Source organism: Tupaia chinensis, unplaced genomic scaffold (assembly GCF_000334495.1).
Source record: "Tupaia chinensis unplaced genomic scaffold, TupChi_1.0 Scaffold000549_1, whole genome shotgun sequence".
Taxonomy (NCBI): Eukaryota; Metazoa; Chordata; class Mammalia; order Scandentia; family Tupaiidae; genus Tupaia; species Tupaia belangeri.
The window spans coordinates 5,150,717-5,174,994 of NW_006160061.1; the positions used below are offsets into that span (position 1 = coordinate 5,150,717).

The window sequence follows — 24,278 nt, forward strand, 5'->3', positions numbered from 1 at the left end:
CAGTTGACTTTCTCATTGGTGGAAAAAGCTGCTTTCTCACAGTCGGAAGGATTAGATTTCTTAGAGATGCTCTGAGCTAATGACATAAATGAGAGGGTCTGACTCAGCAGCTTCCAAGGGAGTCAATGAGGTTAAGAAGTCCATTCAGGTCATGACCTGGCCGGGTGAGGACAGTCTAGTCGACTGCCACCCATTATAGATCTTAGTATGATCCTCCTTGCAGTGCGAACGAAATGCAGTCCTCTTTAAGCAGAAAGCCCTGAAGATGGACAATCTTCATAGTCCATGAAAAATCCCCAGCCTCAGTCCCATGGCCTCATACAGGAGCATTTTAGTGAAACAAGTCACCAGCTTCTACACTGAGGTCCAGTATGCCTTTTTCAAGTGCAAGATTGGTCTTCACTCCAGAGTTCACTGTTCATATCACTTCTGGCTTGGGTTTTAAGGGCAGGTCTCTGCCTCTCCTGGAATGGCAGCATCATAGCAGCGGAAGCACAAAGAACCAGGCCAGCATTGGCAGGCAAGGCACGGGAATACTGCTGCCAGATGTTCTCTGAGTGCGCATTACTGCAAAGACCGCATTAGTGTGGTTGGTGGGCAATTCTACGTTGCAAATCATTCCTTCACAGCAAGATCTACACTCCTGTTGCAAAAGAAAGAAGAGGGGGGATAGAGTGAATAATAGGAGGAAGAGGGAAGGAATAAAACAAAAACCAAAAGAATGGTTTCCTTAGTGCAATCTAAAGACAGAAAATGACAGTTGGTTATCCAGTGTGTGTGTCATTCAGGCCCTGGAGTGTCCTTCCCCCCTCCCAATGGACCCAGGAGGAAAGATCATCTTGAAAATCTTTTCATCTAAACTGATATATGTGCATCAAATGCAAGCATAAGCAAGGCAAAGGAGAAGGGAAATTGAATACAATTGCTTAATGGAGTCAACAAATCTTCTAAAAGTTTGTAAGGAAAACGCTGAAACAAAAATGGAAGCTAGGAACCCTTAGGAGTAGTCATTGATTTTCTTTCTCAGTACTCCTTGTTAGAGGATAATAATGACTCTCTATTGTCTATGCTAACACCTGATTCCTATCATTATAGCTGCAATAGCTTGGTAATTATGGCTGCTGAGTGGTGAAAAAGGCCTGGTCTCTAACAGCTCAAGGTGTCTTTGGGGAATGTTTTCCGGAATGCCAATAGTGCCTGGTGCAATGCTTCAACTCCAAGACCCAACCATTCGTAGAAGATTCCAGGGTGGCTAAGTGAGATAAAGGCATCGACTACGAGGATCTCTATCAGCGGTTCTCACCCTGGCTGCACATCGAGGTTACTTTAGGGAACTTTAAGATGAGATTCTGATGCCCAGGACCTCCTCTCCCCAAAGTTCCACTTCAGCTGGTCTGGGATGCCCATCTATCACACCAACATGATGTCAGAACCATTTCTTTCTTTAGGGATAAATCAGATTCAAAAACCTCATGAAATGAACATACTTTCAAGTAACTTTTTCTCAAACATTTCTAAATTCTAGGCATATAAAAGAATAAAATACTCATTTAGAATACTAGAATGGGAAAGTTAAAGAGATTAATGGGTCTAAAATGTACCTCCAGTTCATAATTTTAAATTGAGGTTAAACTTTCAGACTCTTACTTCTTCCCCTAAGCAGAAGTTGCAGGTATGACAAGGTTTCCTTAGTAAAAATTGTCACCATTTTCCTCTTTCCATCATCCAGTCTCCTGATGCAGTGTTCTCAATGGTTTCTGGCCTCCACAAAACAGGTGAGCTGGGCTCTGTAGTGTTTGTCATTTTCTCATGGAAGGTTTGTTCTTGTTTGTTTTTGTTTGTTTGTTTGTTTGTTTTTGGAGAGGTTTTTGCTATGTCATTGATTTTCTTTCTCAGTACTCCTTGTTAGAGGATAATAATGACTCTCTATTGTCTATGCTAACACCTGATTCCTATCATTATAGCTGCAATAGCTTGGTAATTATGGCTGCTGAGTGGTGAAAAAGGCCTGGTCTCTAACAGCTCAAGGTGTCTTTGGGGAATGTTTTCCGGAATGCCAATAGTGCCTGGTGCAATGCTTCAACTCCAAGACCCAACCATTCGTAGAAGATTCCAGGGTGGCTAAGTGAGATAAAGGCATCGACTACGAGGATCTCTATCAGCGGTTCTCACCCTGGCTGCACATCGAGGTTACTTTAGGGAACTTTAAGATGAGATTCTGATGCCCAGGACCTCCTCTCCCCAAAGTTCCACTTCAGCTGGTCTGGGATGCCCATCTATCACACCAACATGATGTCAGAACCATTTCTTTCTTTAGGGATAAATCAGATTCAAAAACCTCATGAAATGAACATACTTTCAAGTAACTTTTTCTCAAACATTTCTAAATTCTAGGCATATAAAAGAATAAAATACTCATTTAGAATACTAGAATGGGAAAGTTAAAGAGATTAATGGGTCTAAAATGTACCTCCAGTTCATAATTTTAAATTGAGGTTAAACTTTCAGACTCTTACTTCTTCCCCTAAGCAGAAGTTGCAGGTATGACAAGGTTTCCTTAGTAAAAATTGTCACCATTTTCCTCTTTCCATCATCCAGTCTCCTGATGCAGTGTTCTCAATGGTTTCTGGCCTCCACAAAACAGGTGAGCTGGGCTCTGTAGTGTTTGTCATTTTCTCATGGAAGGTTTGTTCTTGTTTGTTTTTGTTTGTTTGTTTGTTTGTTTGTTTTTGGAGAGGTTTTTGCTATAGGATACGTGCGCTTGCCAGAAAGATTGAGAGAGACAGAGAGAGAGAAAGAGAGAAATCACCCACCCCCCCGGGGTGATGGTCACACTGCAATCCCTTCTCCTCCATTCTCTGCTCAGGATCTTGGGCATGCACACACACGTGCCCGGTGTGAGTTTAAGCCACCAGGACCGGGATGCGAACTGCAGTCGACTACATAGGAGTCCAGCAACATAGCCACTACACTGACTGCTGGTCCCAGGTTTGTTCTTGTTCTAAAGAACTGGCTTTACACGAAGTCTGAGGTCTAGATAGCTCTGGAGGCTGGGCATGGTCATTTGCGTGTGTATGTCTGTTTTGTAAACGGCCTGAGGTGCGTGCACTCAACAGAGGTAGAAAGCACTCCTCAGGGGGCCTGGTTATGCTGCAGAGTCTTCTCCATTTCTCCATCCTGTCAGAACTGGGGGTACATGTGCACAAACACCCAGTGTGTTTTCCACACTACCAGGGTCAGGATTCAAACCATATGGCTGGTCATGTAGGATCCAGCTCCCTTAACCACCAGGCTACCTTGCTACCATCTCACTAGTTTTTCATAACACTATTTCTTGTCAGAGGAAAGAAAGTCTTTAACTCCACTTTGGTCTTCATTTTATCACTATAATGGAGTCTTTCCTTAAAATATAAATAAGTTCCCTTCATCTTCCCTCACTAGCATGAATCCTACACAGTAACTATGCACACACACACTCCGTACCGTATGTTTGGAGTCTCGACTGTGGTGGCATCCAACAAAGTGACACTCACTTCTGGAGGCACACTTCTTGGTGATGGACGTACTTCTTCCACGGCTGGTGAAGTGATGAACTGTCAAGCAGTACTGGGTATCTAGGCATAAGAGAACAGAGACATCAGTACTGGGCATCTAGGGAAGAGAACAGAGATACCAGTACTGTGCATCAAGGGGAGAGAACAGAGACACCAGTACTGTGCATCAAGGGGAGAGAACAGAGACACCAGTACTGTGCATCTAGGGGAGAGGACAGAGATACCAGTACTGTGCACCTAGGGAAGAGAACAGAGACACCAGTACTGTGCATCTAGGGGAGAGAACAGAGACACCAGTACTGTGCATCTAGGGGAGAGAACAGAGACGCCAGTACTGTGCATCTAGGGGAGAGAACAGAGACGCCAGTACTGTGCATCTAGGGGAGAGAACAGAGACGCCAGTACTGTGCATCTAGGGGAGAGAACAGAGACACCAATACTGTGCATCTAGGGGAGAGGACAGAGACGCCAGTACTGTGCATCTAGGGGAGAGAACAGAGACGCCAGTACTGTGCATCTAGGGGAGAGAACAGAGACGCCAGTACTGTGCATCTAGGGGAGAGAACAGAGACACCAGTACTGTGCATCAAGGGGAGAGGACAATATGTGGGAAATATGGTGTAAAATATGTGACCTTTGCACTAAAACCCTGGGTCTGCTCACCTCATACAAAGGTGTTCCTGTCTCTGATAATCTCTCTCCCCCTCTGAAGGCAAACTCTATAGAACTCTACAATGAAATAAACGTTCTAAAATGCAATGAGTCAAAATACTTGCTGCTGCATTGTGCAACCTGTGTCATATGTTTAAATTACTTCTTCAATAAGAGAGAAAAAGACAGATGGGGATGCCCCACAGGGTCTTTAAGCTGCCACCCACACTGCTGACCTGGATGATGGCCATGCAGGTGCACACCCTGTGTGTATAGGGAGGTCCCAGGCACTGAACGGGGGACCTTCCCATGTAGGTCCGGTTGTGTTATTGCTGTACCACTCTCTGGCCCCGTCATTTGTTCCTTAAGTAGTAAAAGGCCATATGATGAACTTATGTGAAATCAGGTGCCTCACATTATACCTCAAAATTATCTTCTTTACTCATCTAGTTCTTATTCATTCTAATCCTTCCAGTGTTTTTGACTTTTCCTCAAAGTATTTCTATTTCTCCTCCTCTTTAATGAACTTGTACATTCTGTTTCCTACTCATCCCCTGCTCTGAAGAGGTAGCTCATTTCTACAGAAAGTTATCCTTATAGTTTTAACCACTCACATTTTATCATTTAGGGTTCTTTCAAGAGAGTGATTACATTCGCTAACCTTGGACATCCCACTTTGGTTCTGTATCTCTTCTATAGGTTTCCCAGGCCAATAAAATGCTTCCTAGTTTATTTACCAGGGACTTCTCAATGTCACAGAATAGGGAACAAAAAAAACTGGACTGAAGTTAAGACCACGCTTAAGGAACTGCTACTGTCACAAGTGAGCAAGTCACATTAGACTCTTTGAGCTTTTGGTTTTATCTTTGGTTTTTGTAAAATTATGAGACTAAGTACCCTGGCATTTTGAGGGTTGTTATAAACTTTAAATAATATTAACAGTAGAAAATACATATTGAGTGCATATCATCATCCATGTGCTCTTTAACTTGGGCTCACTTGTTCAATCCTCAACATAAGCTTGAAGGGAAGTCATGCTGACACACTTATTTTACAGACAAAGACACCAAGGTGCAGCCTCTTACCAGTGGTCATATACGAAGAAAGTCATAGAAGGTAGGATTCTGACACAGCCGGTTTCCTAGGGTTGCTGCTTTTAACTAGAAAACTATTCTGCCTCCTTATATATTAAATATTGATTTAGTGCTGTAGTGTACTGTACACGACTAGGTAAATTCTGGATTCAGAAGGAAAGATCACCAGTAAATGTTTTGGAAAAGGCCTTTTAATTTATACTTCAAACAAAGAACTGAAAAGTGGTAGCTATATGTGTTCATAAAGATTGTCACACATGCTAAAGAAGCCATAAAAAGTCAGCACAAAAGCCAGGATAAATAAAACAAGAAATACCATTCTTGCCATATCCTGTTACTTAGAGAACCTCCTTTAACAACACCTACAGACCACAGAAGAGAAGTGACAAGGGGAAAAGGAAACCTGAGATGACAAAGAACAATAGCTACAGGCCTGTTTGCCCCATGAAATGGTTCACTATCACTTCCCTAAGTAATGGCAAAATGAAAACCAAGAAATGACACCATCAGTTATCATTCCAGATGGTTAGAATCGTTGGAACTTGGCTGGCACATAGTCAAGAAGGTACCATCATCATGCTGTGCTGGAATGTAGCGTCATCCATGTTGATCCCGTTCAGAGTCAGCCTTTCAGGATACCCATGGCAGAGCCGACTCTGTTCCACCTTTCCCATCTCTCACAGTTCCTGGTGGTGGGAAACTACAACTTCCTCTTTTCTGTTTGCCCCTATTTCAACAAAGATGAAATTCTAAAACCCAGAAATAGCCATGCACGTGCCTTGCATGCATGCTAAAGTGGCTTTGGCTAATCAATGACAGATTAGAGTGTTATACACAGGCTTAGTAAGAACAGTATTTTGGGACAATTCTAAAAAATAGCCTGATGGGGCCAGCAGGTGGAATGGAGGTGAAGATGGTGGATCCCATATGGTCAACTTCACAGCTTTAAGTCCTGGACTCACAGCTTAAAATAATCCAGGTGCATGTGTGCGCATGCCCCAAACCCTGAGAGGATATTGAAGGATAAGAAATTGTGGAAGAGCCATCTCCCCTGAGGGGTGATTTCTCTCTCTCTCTCTCTCTCTCGTGAGTGCACATGCCCTATAGCAAACTTAAAACAAAAGAGAAAGAAATAAAGAAAGAGAAAGGAAGAAAGAAAGAAAGAAAGAAAGAAAGAAAGAAAGAAAGAAAGAAAGAAAGAAAGAAAGAAAGAAAGAAAGAAAGAAAGAAAAAGAGAGAAAGAAGAAAGAAATGGAGGGAGGGAGGGAGGAAGGAAGGAAGAAAGGAAAAGAAAGAAAGGTTCAAGAGGATAAACCTAAGGAGTGGGTAGCAATGCCCCAATTTACTCATGTTCTAACCTTTGCCACCCAGTTTTTAAAGGAATTGAAAGCAAATTATGAAAGAATGATACACATCCTCTGAAATCAGTCAGTAAGGAGAGATCTCAATCAACCCTGGAAACTTTGAAATAACTAAGATAAGTTTCTATGGAAAATGCAAAAACAAATCTCCATATGTACAAAATCTCACATGCACTTATAAGCGCACACATGATTTAAGGGTGATCACTCTACAGAAAAGTGAAAGAACCTCAAGAAAAAATATTTTAATAATTATTACTGAAAAGAAATAATAAAAACTAATGTCCATAAAGATGTCACAGTCATTTAAGCTACTTGATGGCATAAGATTTCCAGGCCCAGTTGAGGTCTCCAATGTGTAGTATCAGGGGGCTTAAAAAGTTGATGGGGAAAAAAAAAGGAATAACAAAAGAGTATGTTTTGATCCAAAAAAAAAAAAAAAAAAACCTTTAAAATTCCTGTTTACTTTTTTCATAATATGCATTTTCCCTGAGCTTTTCAAAGGTACCCCTTATTTTTTGTTGGCTTCCCATGTTGACTTTATCTGTTGGGTCACTGGAAAAGTCATGATGCATTTTTGCATAGAAAAACAAAAACTACATTGTGACTTTTCTGATACAGCTAATAGAAGAGTCCAGGCTCTTCCACTGAAATAAATTATGTGATTTAAATATTTTGAAAACATTCAAGATAATCATAGGCTACAATTAGTAATCTCTAATTCTGGAAGAGTTTGGGCCTCATACATCTGAGAACCTAAAAACAACTTTTTTTCAGGTAAGCCACTTGAGTTCCCCATGTATTCTTGTTAACAGTCCCTTATCTGAAGCATAGTTTACAAAATTATTCTCCCATTCTGGGGGCTGTCAATTCACACTAATTACTGTGTCTTCTGCCATGCAGAAACTTCTTACTTTGATGTAATCCCACTTGTCTATTTTTGGGATTATTGACTGTGGTTAGGTGGTCTTATTTAAGAAGTCGTTGATGGGACCAGAGGTTGGCATAATGACTATGTTGCCGGACTCCCATGTAGTTGACCGCAGTTCAAGTCCTAGACTCAGTAGCTTAAATTCACACCAGGCGTGTGTGCATGCGTGCCCAAGATCCTGAGAGGAGAATGGAGGAGAAGGGATTACGCCATTCCCCTGGGGGGTGATTTCTTGCTTTCTATCTCTCGCTGTCTCTCTGGTGAGCGCACATGCCCTATAGCAAAAACCTCTCAAAAAAAAAAAGAAAGAAAGAAAGAAAGAAAGAAAGAAAGAAAGAAAGAAAGAAAGAAAAGAAGAAGTCTTTGCCTACCCCAATATCTACCAGAGTTTCCCCAGTGTTTTCCAGCCTGAAAACCAGTACACCCTAAAATCTAAATAGCTTGATCTTCTCATAGCTCTAAGTAGAGGTTGTCAGTTCCAAACCATCCATCAGCATTCTCTGTGTGCTTTACCTCCAAGTCTAATGTAATAAATCACTCAACTTCCCACCTCTGTTCCTGCCAACCTAGTCCAAGTGTTCACCTTCCACATGCAGACAACCATAGTCCCCACTTGGTGTTGCCTTTTATTTTTGTGCCCAACCATCCTTTCTCCACATGACAGCCAGAGAATATTTTAGGGTATAACTAGTAACTACTCCCTAGCTTAAAACTACCAATGGTCTTCCCAGTATAATTTGCAATGAAATCCAAACTCATCAGGAAAAGAAGATCCTCCATATCCTGGTCCTTGCCTCCCTCTCAGATACCTTCTCCATCTCCCACTGAGCCTCAGCAGTCAGTCTTCTTCCTGTTCATTGCAGTTAACCAGGCTTGCTTTTTCCTCTTGAACCTTTGCATTTGCTATTCTTCCTACAGATCTCTTCCTACAGATCTCCACATGGCTGGCTTGTTTCAGTCATTTAGGTCTTAGCTGGCATGTTTATTTCTCAAAGATGTCCCTAACTTCCTAATCAAAGGCATCATTTTGTTAATAAAGATGTATTACATGCCTAAAATGGCTAGGGACTGGATTAGGCAATGGGATATATCAGTGAACTGAACAAACTAAATAAGATACTTAAGTGTTTGTTGAATTAATGAGTGTCTCAAGCATCATTGTATCTTGAGAGTATGGAAAGCTTCCTTTGTTTTAAGCCAGTAAGTGACTTTTCTAGAGATGTCATAAAGTATTTCTGAAATTTTTAGAATACCCAAGTCAGCCTGTGATCTGTCTATTCTCCCTGGTAAATGCCACTTAGGAAATTCTTCCTCAGTGTACACCACTGCAGACTGAGGCTGTGCCTCCAGCTTCTAAGTTCTTTCAGTATAGTCTGATGTCTGGATAGTACTTTGAAAGAAAGCTCTGATGGCTACAGAACATCACCAGTCTGTCAATATGCTAACCATTATGGAAGACATCTTTGCTCTCACACATCTGGAGAGACCGAAAGGAAGTGAGATCACTAAAGAGTCTTCCAAACTCAGCGCACTTACTTTCTGGACACCACTTGTCTTCTGCCCATCGATTGCAGTTGTAATTATCCCCTGCATTTTCACAGGTAAAACACTTGAAACTGTTTGGAAATGGTGTAGCTTTAAAGAAAAATGCAAAGTGAAATAGTAAGGTTAAAAAAGGTCAAATATTTCAAACATATTAAATAGGGCACAACATTAACAACTTTTATTAGATTATAAACAACATACAAACCATCATCCTTAACGTTTGTTTGGGAGCTGACTTTACCCATCAGTCTGTAAGTCTTTAAATTCTTCTATGAATTTATACTATGCAGTAATAAAAATGATTCCATAAGCCACTTTGAAAGCTCCATAGTATCAGTCTATTATCATCTATAATCTGGGAATGAGTAAGGGTGGAGAGGGTAGACAAGGGTGGTAGTGGTATTAGAGCCAATAATTTTATATGTGCATCACCCCTGGAAAGAACTGCAGTCAGATGAACCTGAGTTTGAATTCTGTCTGCCACAACCGCCCCTACTAATGAGTTATGTGGCTTTTAACTTCTAAGATATAGTATTAATACTTATATTAATAAAAATAAAGATACCCAGGACTTGAGGAGGTATAGGTAAAGATTAAATGAGAGGTTGCAAGAAAAATACCTAGTGGAGTCCCTGATACTTCAGATCATGGTGGTTTCCATCCATATGCACTTCCATTTAACTTCCAACAAATAATCTCATTCGATATAGACTAATTATCACAACATTAGACCTGCCCAAGAATGCAACATTGACTGTAAGGATAAAAGTGATTCTTGAGTTATTAGCAGTCTGAGATAAGAGTAACTAGTATGTTCTTTTTATCTTCCTTCTTTATTTTTGCCTTGCATTTTGTTATTATAACTGGCAACAAGAAAAAAATAAAATAATGTGACATTTGTATATTTATCTATGCAAAAAATTTAATTCTCCCATTTCTGGAGAATGAAACAAAGATTAAGGTGAATCCCAAATTATTCTAGTAACAGACCAGAAGTTAGGGTGAAAATTTAAGAGCAGTGGGTATTTCACATATGGGGAGAATATGTATCCCTGTATAAAAGAGAAACAAAATATTGTAAAGCCAAAGTTCAGAAGACATGACATTAAGTCTTGCAAATACATTTTAGTCTTGCTTATGAATAAAATGTATTAGGGAAATAAATGAATAATGACATCTATTCTCTATTTAATCCGTATAGCTCTAAAAATACTAATAGTCAATGCTGGCAGTGAATGGTTCAAGTGTACATTGGTATAACCTTTTTCATTTAGTAATTCTAATTCCAGGAAATCTATTCTAAGGTTGTTAGCCAATTGAAGAGTAAAACGCATTTTAAAAGATTTTCAATAAGCCATTATTTAATATTTAGCATGCTTGTAATTTTTTTCTGATATATAGTATGGAGAAATGATTACATAAACTACAGAACTACAGATCAACAATATGACTTCTTTAAATGCAAAGGGCATTAAAAATTTTTCAAACACATGAATATTCAAAATACAGTATGGGGGGGGAGGACTAATGTTGAACCAGCTGGCAGCATGGTGGTTAAGGCAGTTAGATCCCACATGGCTAACTGAGCAGTTCAAGTCCTGGACCTGGTGGCTTGAAAAACATGCCAGGTGCATGTGCATGCATGGCCAAAATCCTGAAAGCACGAAGAATACAGAAGAGATTGCAGCATGACCAACCCCATGGAGGTGCTTTCTCACTTTCCCTCTCTCTCTTTCTTTTGAGCAAGCACATATGCCCTCTGGCAAGTTTAAAAAACAAAAACAAAAACTAATGCAAAACTTACAACATGGGAAGAAAATACTCAAAGTGTAAGGAAGAGAGTCTCTGAATCTTGGGCTTATGAACAAATTTTACTTTGTTCTATACATTTCTTGTCAATTTGGAATTTTCTGTAATGAACAGATATTATTTTTCTCTTTTTAAAAAGTGTATTGATTTTTTCCAGGAACAAAAGACATAACGCCCTGACACAGGGGCTTTACACCATGATCTACCAGTAAGCCAGGATCACAGGAATGTATAGGGAAGCCCGGGATGGGAACTTGGGACCTTCGCATATGGGTCCAGGATCACAAAATGCTGTGTTACTGCTGTGCCACCATTTGCACCATCTTTCTTTTTTGAAAGTAATTTTTTTCTCATCACAAATTTTATCAGACTTAAAAAAATTGAAATTTGTGGATAATTTAGGATCTGTGAAAACTATGCCATGCCTCTCAACTACCAACATAAAACCGTTACTGATTTAGCAATACATAACAGATGATAGCTCAGGGTACTATGTGTACTACACATGTGTACATAAGTGTTGTATATATGTGTATGCACACACACTCATACAGACATGATCAAGTGTCCTAAACCATCAAGAAACATGAAGAGCAGTAATAATATAGACCTCATTTAGGAAGAGTATGAGACAGCAGTATCAGGCGCTCTTTTGAAAATAAGAGTTTGGGGGGGAAGGATATTCTGCATCTCCCCCTCTTGACTATTGAATCTCTGGGGAGTGACTTGGGGATATGTAGTTTCAAAGGCTTTCATCATGATTTTGGTATTTTCACAGGTGTGGCAACAGGTATCCACACATATAACAAATCATTATTTATGAGAACCTCTCTCCAATAAAGTATATTAGATAAGTTTACTTGTCTGAAGAAAAAAGAGTGATGATATATGTATAGAAACACATATATACACAAATATGTGTATAAAATATATATCATTTGTTAAGATATAGTATACTGTAGATACTATACACTAATATTTGTCTATTTTTAAATGATTAGTAGGAACCTTGGCTAATATTGATTCTGTATAATAGTGATGAAAATCCAGGTAATATTGCCTTCCAACTTTCAAACATAGCAATCTGTTTTAAAAGTTGTTACCAGCCAGTTGAAAAAGTTAGTATAGCATTTCTTCAGAAACTCCCTACTGTCGATGTCAATGGAAGAAATCAACAGAGAACACTGACTTTCCTCTGCTAAGCTATCATTAGGGACAATGTTCCAAAGAGCTTTTCAAGCAAAAACCCTTTTAAGACTATAGCAGGAAACCAAACCATTTTAATGAAATGGAGAAACTATGTCACCATACCCTTTCCCACAGAAGTAATGGAGACTTTGGGACCAGCAGTTGGTGTAATGGCTATGTCGCTGGACTCCCATGTAGTCAACCGTGATTCGAGTCCCAAACCCAGTGACTTAAACTCACACTGGGTGTGTGTGCATGTGTACCCAAGATCCCAAGAGGAGAATGGAGGAGAAGGGATTGTGGTGTGGCATCCCCCTGGGGGCGTGCCTTCTCACTTTCTGTCTCTCTGTCTCTCTCTGTCTTTCTGGAAAGTACATGCGCCCTATAGCAAAAACCTCTCCAAAAAAAAGAGAAAAAAAAAAGAAGTAATGAAGACTCTCCATTTTGTTCTAAGTATAAACTGAATGTTCCAGAAAAAGACATGGTTACAGTAGATGGAAATGGAACCTTCCAGTGGACACCCTGGCCCCACAGTGATGAACAAGGATGGCCAGCACTACTTACGGTCGAGAGGAGGCCTCACGTTATAGAAGTTGATGTTCTTGGCTAACGCCCAGTGCTCTGAGAAGATCAAGATCTGGACAACAGCTACAGATAGAATATGGCAGAAGGGCAGCATTCTGATGCTGTGACCTGCACAGTCCAAACTCATAAATCTACAATGAAAAGCAGAAGGTCTGTTTATATTTTACACATGAAAGAGAGCCTGATTAATCAGATTTTCAGTGTTGTGTAGGCCCAGTATCTGTGAATGAACTGCAGTCTTTTTAATTGAATTAAAGTTAAGCAATCACTGCCTTCTACTGGCCAGGCCTCTGCACTAGCAGCTGAGCTTAGCAGGACACCAGATGGCCTTTTGGGTTTGGGAAGACATGGCTGCACCCCATTCCCTCGATGCCTAACACCAACTCGTTGGCTTCATGGGGAGTCACCTGATCTATTAAGTCTACAGGTGGTTCTGAGACATGATCAGCTGAAGTTCCTGGACCACCTATCTGCCAAATCCATTCTTTGAGTAAACACTTACATGTTGATCATTTTGCAACTCTTTCAAAATCTGGAAGCAACAAGAAAACTGGGAGTGCCAGGAAGGACAGTGGTAAAAGGACAGTCTAAGAAATCGAGATGGTCTTGCAGTACAGCAGTTTAGTCCAATGTAAAGGAAGCTAGATCCCACACAGCCGACCCCAGTTCGAATCCTCACTCTGGTTGTTTGAAAACCACATTGGGTGCATGCGCATGTGTTCTCAGGATCTCGATGGAATGGAAGAGCTGAGGATAAAGAACTGCAGCCTGGCCAGGCTCCACTGCAGGGAGGTGTGGGGGTGGGGGAAGGGACTTCCTCCCTCTCTGGCAAACACATGCACTCTCTGGCAATTAAAAAAAAAAAAAAATCTCTGGAGTCAGCAGGTGTCATAGTGATTAAAGCACTGGCCTCCCAAGTGGCCAAGTGTGGTTTGAGTCTCAGCCCCAGTGGCTTAAAACTCAAGCTGGGCATGTGTGCATGTGTGCCCAAAATCCAGAGAAGAAAATGGAGGAGAAGGGACTGCAGCATGGCCATCTCCTTTGGTGAGGGGGTGGGGGTGTGTGGGATTTCTCACTTTCTGCCTGTCTGTCTCCTCAGTGAGCACACACGCCCTACAGGAAAAACATCTCTTAAAAAAAAAAAATCTCTACTAGGTTCCAGAGCACACAGACAGTGAAAAGGGAAACAAGAGTTACTTTGAAATGCCAGCTCCAGTTGTTCCTATCACATCGGGTTCAAAGGAGAAGCTGCACGGTTCTAGAGGAAAGAGATCCCAAGTTGTTTGGAAAGCTGAAAAGCATGTAACGTCAGTCCTGGTGTACAAATACAACTTCTCGCATAGACTTTTAGTAGGCAGGATGCAACCCAATGAAACACAGACATGCACATAGCACCCACTAAAAGGCAGGACACTGTAAGTCCAGTAGGTTCTACCTGCCAGAAGTAGGCCTGACAGAATACAGTCTATGATAGCACCACTGGCAGGTTCTCCTTGGCAAGGGGTGAGCAGCAGAACAAGAGTGGTATGGAAATTGGAGACCGAAGGCCTTCAGGTGCTGGCTCTGCTCTTTATTAGCTGCCTGACCTTGAGCAAGTCCTCTAAACTCTATTAACCCCAACTTCCCCATCTGTAAAGTGGCTTAATAATACCCACTCTGCCCACACATTTAATAATCGTGAGCATCAAATACAGGCTTAATAAGATCACATCGGATTGCATATGTAAAGGCACTTGTAATCAAAGTCCTGGGAAAGTGCTGGAATACTAGAGTTTGATAATATTGGATGAACTCATTTTTTTTCTTGCCAAATCAACTAGTCTCTGTTCAAAATTTTCTCAAAGCAAAGAGGTTTGATCTCTCCTTATATGAGCATAATCCTTCACATGGACATTTTCGTGTAAAACCAGGGTTATAATGTATTCATTCTACAGATTTCACCTCCTCTGCTTGCATTGTGAGTCCATGGTTTTGTTTGTGTGGCTAACAATGCATACATGTGGGGATGGAACTGAATTTCAGGCAAAATGTACCGCCAATATCATATCATCCCCATAACGGACTTTTGCCACTGACAAAGCTAAGTCACTGAGTAGGTAGACAGTGTAAAAAACAATCCAAACTTGTTAAGTTTCAAATGAAAAGTAGTGCTCAACTTTATCCATTGCTCAGAACGTAATGAACTCGGTACATAATTCCAACTCAGCAGGTAATGAAACCTAGCAATATATAAAAATGTATCTAATTCTTTCTTGGCTCATTTTAGAAACAGATTGATTGCACAGTTATTGGACTTCTAACTTCTATTTTTATGTTTTTCTAAAAAGAGGTTTTTGCCTTAGGGCACGTGCATTCACTGGAGAGATGGAGAAACAGAGCCAGTGAGAGGGAAAGTGAGAAGGCACCCCCATGGGGGATGGCCACACCGCAAACCCTTCTCCTCCATTCTCCTCCCAGGATCTTGGGCACACACGCACATGCACCTGGTATGATTTTCAAGTCACCAGGTCCTGGACTTGAACCACGGTCAGCCATGTGGGAGTTCAGCAATGTAACCACTATGCCATCTGCTGGCCCACTTTTTCTTAAGAAACAGACATTTAATCAACTATATTATTCCTTACAGCCTAGTGATTATACTCAGAAATTCTGCTTCTCCTAATCATTTCTCTGAGCTCGTCTGTGTTGCAGTCATTAAGAGTCCGTAGCCAAGTAAGGGATATCTTTTTCCTTTTTTTTTTTTTTTTTTTTTTTTTTTTTTTTTTTTGCGACAGGGCATATGCACTCACCAGAGAAACAGAGAGAGACAGAGAGACAGAAAGTGAGAAATCACCCTCCAGAGGGGATAACCACGCCACAATCCCTTCTCCTCCATTCTCCTCCCAAGATCTTGGGCACGCACATACATGAACCCAGTATGAGTTTAAGCCACCGGGTCCAGGACTTGAACCACGGTCGACTACATGGGAGTTCAGCAACATAGCCATTTCGCTAACTGCTGGTCCCAGGGATATCCCTTCTTTATACCAAAGAAGACTCTGTAAGTAGGGGGAAGTAATCCCTCTTTCACAAGCTTCAGAATGTGTATTAACAGCAATCCACAGAAAGGGAGAGGATTCTAAAGGTTATAGGTTTAAATGTCATATTGCAATCAAATCCCTGTTCACCACTAAGCAACTACCGGGCCTTAGGCCAGCCACTGAAACTCTCCTCACCTCAGTTTCACCATCTGTAGGACAGACAATACTTACCTCACACCTTTGAAGTGAGGACTGAGGACACAGTGTATACGAAGCCCCGGGCCACGTGCTGAGCAAAGGTCGTAGCTGTATTTATCGAGCACTTCCTATTCACCTTAAAGAGCACTGGCTCAGATGCCTGCTCCCAAGCCCATCTTTGTGAATCGTGGTGCGAGTTCCTTAGCTTCCCTGTACCACACGTTTTGTGTCTATAAAATGGGGATAATAATACACCTACTTCATAGGGTCGCAGGAATTAAACTAGTGCTTATGAAGCCCTTGCACTAATTAGCCATGTGCGCGAAATCTTGCTGTGTATTAAGTAAGCATTTACTATTATGAGCAAATGTTTGGAATCACGAGTCAAAATGCCTGGTTTTCTCATGTAATCTCAATGTGAGGTGAACACCCCAAACGCACATTCAGCGTGTCCCATTGGACATCTAGTATGTATCAGACCTATCACTGACTTCACAGCAAGGTCTTTTCTCTTATGCAAATTGCATTTTAGAGGGAGAAGATAGGCAATGCACATGGAAATAACGTCAGTTCAATTAGTCACAAGCTTCAGGAAGGAAATACAGTAAGTTAACACATTAATAAACAGGAAGGGCTACTTTACATACATGGTGGCTCCCAGAACATCTGTCTGAGAAGGTAACATTGAAACACATGAAGTAAACGCTGGGAAGGAACCAGCCAAGCAAAGGATTGAGGGAACAGCAGCCAAAGTCCTAAGATGTAAGATCTTCAATAAGCAGCCAGTAGCACTGAGTGTGCAGAGGGGCAGTGGACGAAGTAGGGAGCTGGTGGGTGGCCTCAACAGGCACTGCCAGGCCAGGATGAGGATTCGGGATCTAGTAGCACCCAGAAATTGATTCAAACTATCTCACTGTTTGTTTTAGAGAACTGTTTTATTTAACTTTAGTTAGTTAGTTAGTTTGTTCATTTTTTGACTAAAGAGGGACAGAGTGTGTGTGTGTGTGTGTGTGTGTGTGTGAGAGAGAGAGAGAGAGAGAAGTAAAATGAGACAGCAAGCCGCCAGATCCGGCACTCGAACCATGGTTGGCTATGTGGCAGTCTGGCGCCTTAACCACCACACCACCTACCGGCCCCAAAGACTATCTCATTTTTAAAAATACCAAAAACCTTTTGTAAAGTAGCTAGTCCTGAATTCCTAGCTTTGTTTTCAGAAATATAGAGGCGTTTTGAGGAATATAGGGGACATATAGAGGAATGAGGAATCCAGATGCTCCACAAAGGTTTCTCTGAACGAATAAACGAATGGAGGGCAACTTAAAAGCAACGGAATGAACACCAAACCCAAGGACTAGACTTCTAGTCTAGTTGGTTGCTCTACCCTCATAACAGCACCACAGGGACTACAGAATCATTACCACTGTGCAATTAAGAAAACTGAGGCTCAGAGGCAAAATGTACGAGGATCCTAGCATACTGCTCACGCTGTAGGCTCCCTCTAACGATTTCCACAGGGAGCTCACTCTAGCCTACTAACCTTGAGAACTAGCACAAAGTAGACAGATTATTGTGTCCATGAAGCCAAAACGTATTTTCATTTCCATTTTTAACTAAAACGGCATAGCCTTACACTATCAAAATTCTCCAAAACTACAAAGATTTTACCTGTCAGCTAAGGAAAGTACTAAATAAAAATGTTTTATTTCCAGAATATGCTTTAATCTATTTCCGTATATTGCTTTTCTCTAAGCACCTGTATATATTCTTTTCTTCTGTGAATAGATTTGTGTTAACATGACTGCTTTATTTTTCACGACCAAAGACATTACGGTAATGACATAAAGTAAATGACTAACAGTAGTATCTGAGAGTTGTTTTACATTTAGAATCATTTCACGGACACTCTCAACTAAAAAGTATCTGCTGAGACTGTGCTGAGTAGGCTCTTGCTGCGGTTTTTGTCACAGAACAAGGTTACAATAGAGCTTATATTTTGTTCCAGAGAGGAGAAAATTGTTAATATAAATTAAATTATTTGGATTATTTTTCTGTAAGTCTGTCACTTCTTCATATGGTTGAAGGATGACCTATGGGCTACCTAAGGTTATTTGCAAAAATGTGTATCTAGACATGTTTCTACTCTGGGCAGACTGTCTCAAAGGAATCTGAGAGCCATTCAATGATTAAGAATACAGGGAGAGAATCAAGGGGGAAAGAAGGAAAACATTTAAGGGACACAAAAATGGAAGTTAGCTGTTAATGTATGTCATAGTATCTTTGACTAGACTAAACTTACAGTGAATTTATGCTGGGAAAATTCATTTTGTATTCTGTAATAATACAGTGATTGAATGTAAAAGAAGAAGAAGAGGAGAAGGAGGAGGAGAAGCCACTTACTGATTCAGAATACGGTCATATTCCACTTCCTGTGACATAGGCATTTTCATATTTTGACACTAAGAAAAAGTTCCACGTGTACATTAGGTACCTGTTCCACATTCCTCAGAATTAAGGGTAGCTAAAAAATTATCTTCATCCCTCAGGCCTGCTGGTCAGAAACCCCTCACCTATGGTCCTGGCCTTCCCTGTGTTCTATGAGTCCTTTCTTTGGAAGATACAGTTAGTTCCCCCTCCTGAACCCCTTATCCTTGGAGATATATTCTAAGACCCTCAATGGGTGTCTGAATCCACAAACACCAAACTCTAGATATACTATGCTTTTTCCTATATATACTTATCTATGGTAAAGTTCCAGTTAGAAATTGGGCATGGTAAGCGATTAACAACAACAACTAATAATAGTACAATAGAACACTTACATCAGTCTATGCTCTAATAAAAGTTACATAAATGTGATATTTCTCTCTCAAAATGTACTATTATGCTATATTCCCCTTCTTATGATGAAGAAGGGACAGGGCAGAATGGCACAAGATCTCATCACACTACTCAGAACAACGTGCAACTTAACACTTACGGATTGTTTACTTCTGGATTTTCCATTTAATGTTTTCACACTGCAGTTGGCTACAAGTAACTGAAAGCAGGGAAGACAAAACCACAAACAGGAGAGACTACTGTATGCTAATACTTGCTCCAAAGTACAGAGTACTTCTTTCCCAGAAGAAAGGGATGTCTGCAAGGTGTGTTTGTAGGGATACAGCAGAGATGCGTAACTCCCCGACATTCCAGAGAATGCCATGGAAGCGGCCGGATTACTACATTTAGGAAACTAACACCTGAGCCTTTGCCCTCTGCTGGTCAGAATAAAGGACTTACTGGACTCCTGGTCCAGAAGTACAACTATTTCTCAGGTCTGGGCCCTAGAATCACCTTATCCTATGTGTGGCCTTTTACACTTCCATGGAAAGCATGGACAGCTAGTGAGGGCCTTGAGAGGCTGCATGAATTTCACATTACAAACGTTCCTGAGGTAGAAAAAGGATCTACAGGCTTTTTGTTTGTTTGTTTTTAATATTCCACAGTCCACGCACAGCAGCTTGGTGGACACTCAGTAAATACTTCTTGGAATAGAGCCAACACCATTAGCTACTCCTACAAGGAGTACCTTTCTTAGCAAGTAAGACAAAAGTTGTAGGCAGTTAGGAGTTTGTAGAGTGTCCAAAGAAGATAAGAAGTGACAGACTCAAAGGAGATTTAAAAAAGAAGAGACCTTGCACAGTTGCTAACAAGTCAGCAAGCGCAAGGCCAGCTTCAGCTGCCAATAAAACAAATGACACAGATAATTTAAAGGAAACAGCTCTACTAAGTCCAACATGCCTATCAACACTCACATTCACACTTTCCTGCAAGCACCACTTATCCTGAGTAAGACACTTTAATGACAATCTTTAATAGGCCTACTTCCCTTGTTAAAAAAGAAAAAAAAAAGTATAAAAGATAAAATGGAAATCCAGAATGAGTGTTGAAATTTTGCTCTGAAACAACTGGATAGATGGAAACTCTCTTCTTGAAAGGTGAAATTTCCTAGACAACTTTACTCCCCACAACAAACCCTGAGCTATTGGGTCATCGGAAAAGTAATAACGTATTTTCTTCTGTTTACCTGTGCAAAAATACATCATGGCTTTTCCGATGACCAAATACTTGCTTCTGGCTGTTTGGCCAGATTGGCAAGTGAAGATATTCTGGCTCACATGGAATTCAGGAACACTCTGTGGTACTCTTGTTGGCACTCAGCTCCAGTTCTCTTCCTTCCAGGGGAGTGAGGCTTGAGCTCCTGATTTTCCCTGAGGATTGTGAACCTTGATTCTAAGATTTTCGTTTCCATATTCTGATTAAGGTCTCTATTCTTTCTGATATAATGGAGTTATTTCCCTCCACCCAAGTTTAAATATAAACTCTTCTCTTAAAAAGAGTCATTTATTTCATTTAATTTTTTTTTTCCGGAGAAAGAGAGAGGGAAAATGAGAAGGCAAGCAGCCAGGTTCAGGACGCGAACTGTGGTCAGCCATGTGGGAGTCCAAATATGAATTAATTTTAAAGATTTTTAGCCTAGCCTCTATGTGTCTGAAGCAGAATATGAGTAAGGAGTTTAGCTAGTGATCCATCCATCATCTTAATCTGAAAATATAAGATCCCCATGGAGCACCACAGACTTTATTCTTGGACAACAACATTCAACAGGGAAAAACAGAATTATGATTCAGCCTTTGTTACAGCTGCTCCACATCTTAAAGGAGTGTGGTTATAATTCATGCATTTATATCAAGTTTTGTTCTAAGCACCTAGAATACAATGATGAATAAGAGAGATGGTCTCAGTGCCCTTGAAAATTATTGGGACCTGGGACCAGCAATTAGCATAATGACTATGTCGCTGGACTCCCATGTAGTCAACCACAGTTTGAGTCCTAGACCTGGTGTCTTAAACTCACACCGGGTGCGTGTGCATGTGTGCCCAAGATCCCAAGAGGAGAATGGAGGAGAAGGGATTACGGTGTGGCCATACCCCTGGGGGGGGGGTTGATTTCTTGCTTTCTGTCTCTCTGTCTCTCTCTGTCTTTCTGGCAAGTGTATGAGCCCTATAGCAAAAAAAAAGAAAAAAAAAAAAGAAAAAAGAAAATTATTGGGACCAAAAAGTCAGTAGGAGCCACTGGTCAGTTGTGATTCACGAGATTTAATATAGTCATCTGTGAAAGGAAAAAAAACAATGAGCTTTAAATTCAGAAAACTCTATGATAAAATTCTGGTCTAGGGTCACTGCAGTGGTAGATGTTGTTAAGACATTGTGCTCAGTAAGTTGGGACCACATGGGAGACCTGGGTCTGATTCTTCATCCAACCTAACATCCGTGTGAGATAGCGCACACCTGTAATCTCAGTGACTTGAGGAGGCATCAGCAGGAGGATAGCTAGCTCGAGGTTAGCCTGGGCAACATAGCAAGACCCTGTCTAAAGAAGAGCTGGGTGTGGGAGTTCATAATTATAGTCTCACCTGGGAGCCAGAAGGACTGTGACACACTGAGACTCTTACTAAAGAACAACACAAGAACAACTTCTGGTCCTACATACAAACCAGGTGGCCACAGAGTTAAAAGTATTGCCCCATTTGCCAGTAAGAAAAGTGAAGCTTAAAGCCATGTAAGTAGGTAGGTGGATTGAGTACAAATACTTAAGTGAAGCACCTTTGACTCAGATGGTATTCAAGAAATCTTATGTTGCCTCCCCCACTTCTTTAGGCATCATTAGCAGAATGGAGATCAGATCAAAGGTAATACTTGTCCAGCCCATCCCACACTAGCTGGACCAAAGCTAATGAGCAGCATTGAGCTCTATGCACTAATTTCTGAAGCCGATTCAGAAATTCTATTGCGTCCAAGTGGGAAGTTGGAATTAATGACTACCAAGGTCCCTTCTCCTCCTAATATTCTATATTTTCATGTAAGAAGACTAATGAAGAATGTCAGTTATGCCATAAAAAGTCATAAATGTAATTTAGTATTCCCATATTTCAGATTCCTGCTTTAAAAAATACAAACGGGGGGGGGAGGAAAACCTCATCAAGTGTAAAATCAAGTTAAACTCATAGAAATGAGCATCTGATTTCTAATCATAAAGCTGTGCATTTTGCAGTGCCAAAGATTGAAGTTTTTTTCTACTACACACAACCTGATCAAAGATAATGTCCAAAATAACCCTGATGTTAAAATAATTCTATTATGCAAATCAATTTTAAATTTAATCATGAATTAATACAGGGCCAATAAGTGTGCAATTTGGGTAGAGAAATAGTCTAATCAATTTTAAAGACATCTTTTAAAGTGTGATTCAAATTTTAAGAAGAAGCTAAAAGACACTTCAGAAGTAATAACTTTCCAGCTGCATTTGGTCAAAGACATGGTTTTCCATCATTTTTGAGAAGAGTTTTATGACACCAGAGGGGTAAAATGATAAAATCTCCACATGGACAAGATATAGATGCGTGGATGTGTAGGAATTAGAAACTGGACTCTCTTTTTTGAAAAAAGAAAATCAAGATTGGTTTGTCAAGTTTTATTGAACTATTTGGGCAAATGGTAGGAACCTAATAAAAATGTGTTGATTAAATTTGAAAGTATCTGTCACATATGTGGAATAATTTTTACCCAGCTTGCTGCCATAAATAATTTTTAGGAGGCTTATGCCAAGTCACTTATGCATCAAGGCTCTTAAAATACCAAGTGAAATCATATTGGACAAAAGGATAATGAAGATCCTCACCCCTTCCATGCATGGTGTCCTCTGCCAAGTGTTAATGTCTGCTCTGCACTTCCTAGAAGCCAAAGGAGTCACAGTGGGACACACTAATTCTCACTATTTGAGAAAACAAAACTCTTCTGATACTTAAATCTCAAATTAATGGGTCCTATCAGTTGTCATATTGGGGTAAACAACATATGGATGATGCCTAGAATTGGTTTTATAGAACTCCAAATCCGTCATTTGGCCATTGCTTTAAAACAAAACTAAAACAAAACAAAACAAATAAAAACAAGGACATCATATTGCAAAGTAATTCTATAGAGATACTTCTGCTATTGAGAAGATAAATGAAAGGCCCTTTTCTTTTCCATGGGTGAGGGGTGTCTTTAAATTTGAGGATGAGAGACAGGACTGGACTGAAGTTCTACAGAAGAGCTACAGGCACACAAGTGTTTGGTGACATTAACGAGAGACTCCACTGGCAGAACTGCGTGGATGTAAACCATACAGCATAAGCTGGGCATGGAAGACACTGTTTTTATGCTCTATATCCTTGCTTGCATTACCGAACTCATTTCTTTTAATAATCAATAAAAGTCTGACAGCTGGCTACAGAGCCATTACTCCACATTTGTTGAGTAGCGGGGTGTAACATGCCAAGGATGCACTTGCTAATACATGGCATGCAGAGCTCAATGGAGGACATTTTTTGAATGAATTCATTGCTTAAGTGCTCACCATGTGCCAGGTTGTACACTGTCCCTAGAACTCTGTTTTACAGACTGTATTGCCAATATTCTGAGTTGCTTTCAGCACCCACATGGTAATCTGTCAACTGGGAGAGCGTTAGGGTGCTGAATTGTTACTAGGCACTTGTTCCTACATTTTTCCTCTGTCCCGTGGTTTTATGTCACTGACCATTGTTTATAGAGTCCCCACTAGCTTATCTTTAATCTTGATTCTACTTCTAAAAATGCATCCCACAAGTAAAGAACATGTTTGTGGGTATCATTTTGAAACAGGAGGGCATTTAAAAACCAACATTATACTGCATGTTGTGGCAAAGGAATATAACGCTGACTTTTGCACAGTCACAAAATCCAGAGCAGATGATTCAAACAACTCTTTGGAAGTTGACAAGCTTATAAAAACAATTCTAATAAAAAAATTTCTGCATTCTGCATTTATAAAAAAATTACGGCGTTATATGCCTAATATCATATTCCCAAGGAAACTGAAATATTATGTGCATTAAATGATGTTTTAATTGCAACATGAAAAACTACATTTAATGTTTCCAAATGTGGTTCACGATCCCACAAGGGTAAAGTCAAGTCTAAATGCTGCCTCATATGATGGGGAGAAAATGGCCTTTGGAAGTACTGACACTTGGGTACCAATTCAGACTCTCTCTTTTTTTTTTTTTTGTATAGGGCGCGTGACCTCGCCAGACAGACAGAGACATAGAGACAGAAAGCGATTAATCACCCCCCCAGGGGGGATGGTCATGCCGCAATCCCTTCTCCTCCATTCTCCTCTCAGGATCTTGGGCACGTAGGCACATGTGCCCAGTGTGAGTTTTAAGCCAATGGGTCCGGGACGCGAACCGCGGTCGGCTACATGGGAGTCCAGGAACACA

The 24,278-nt window shown here is 40.6% G+C and overlaps 1 protein-coding gene across 1 annotated transcript in view; it reads right to left on the minus strand.

Moving 5' to 3' along the window:
• Positions 1-6: 6 nt before the first annotated feature.
• LYPD6B (LY6/PLAUR domain containing 6B) overlaps positions 7-24,278 on the minus strand; it is a 102,418-nt gene continuing 78,146 nt past the window's right edge. The window contains exons 3-6 of the mRNA XM_027775358.1: positions 12,698-12,849; positions 9,128-9,226; positions 3,484-3,614; positions 7-643 (exon numbers count right to left, since the gene is read on the minus strand). Of these exons, the coding sequence (XP_027631159.1) occupies positions 479-643; positions 3,484-3,614; positions 9,128-9,226; positions 12,698-12,849 (547 nt within the window). The 3' untranslated portion in view covers positions 7-478. The remainder of the gene's footprint in view (positions 644-3,483; positions 3,615-9,127; positions 9,227-12,697; positions 12,850-24,278) is intronic.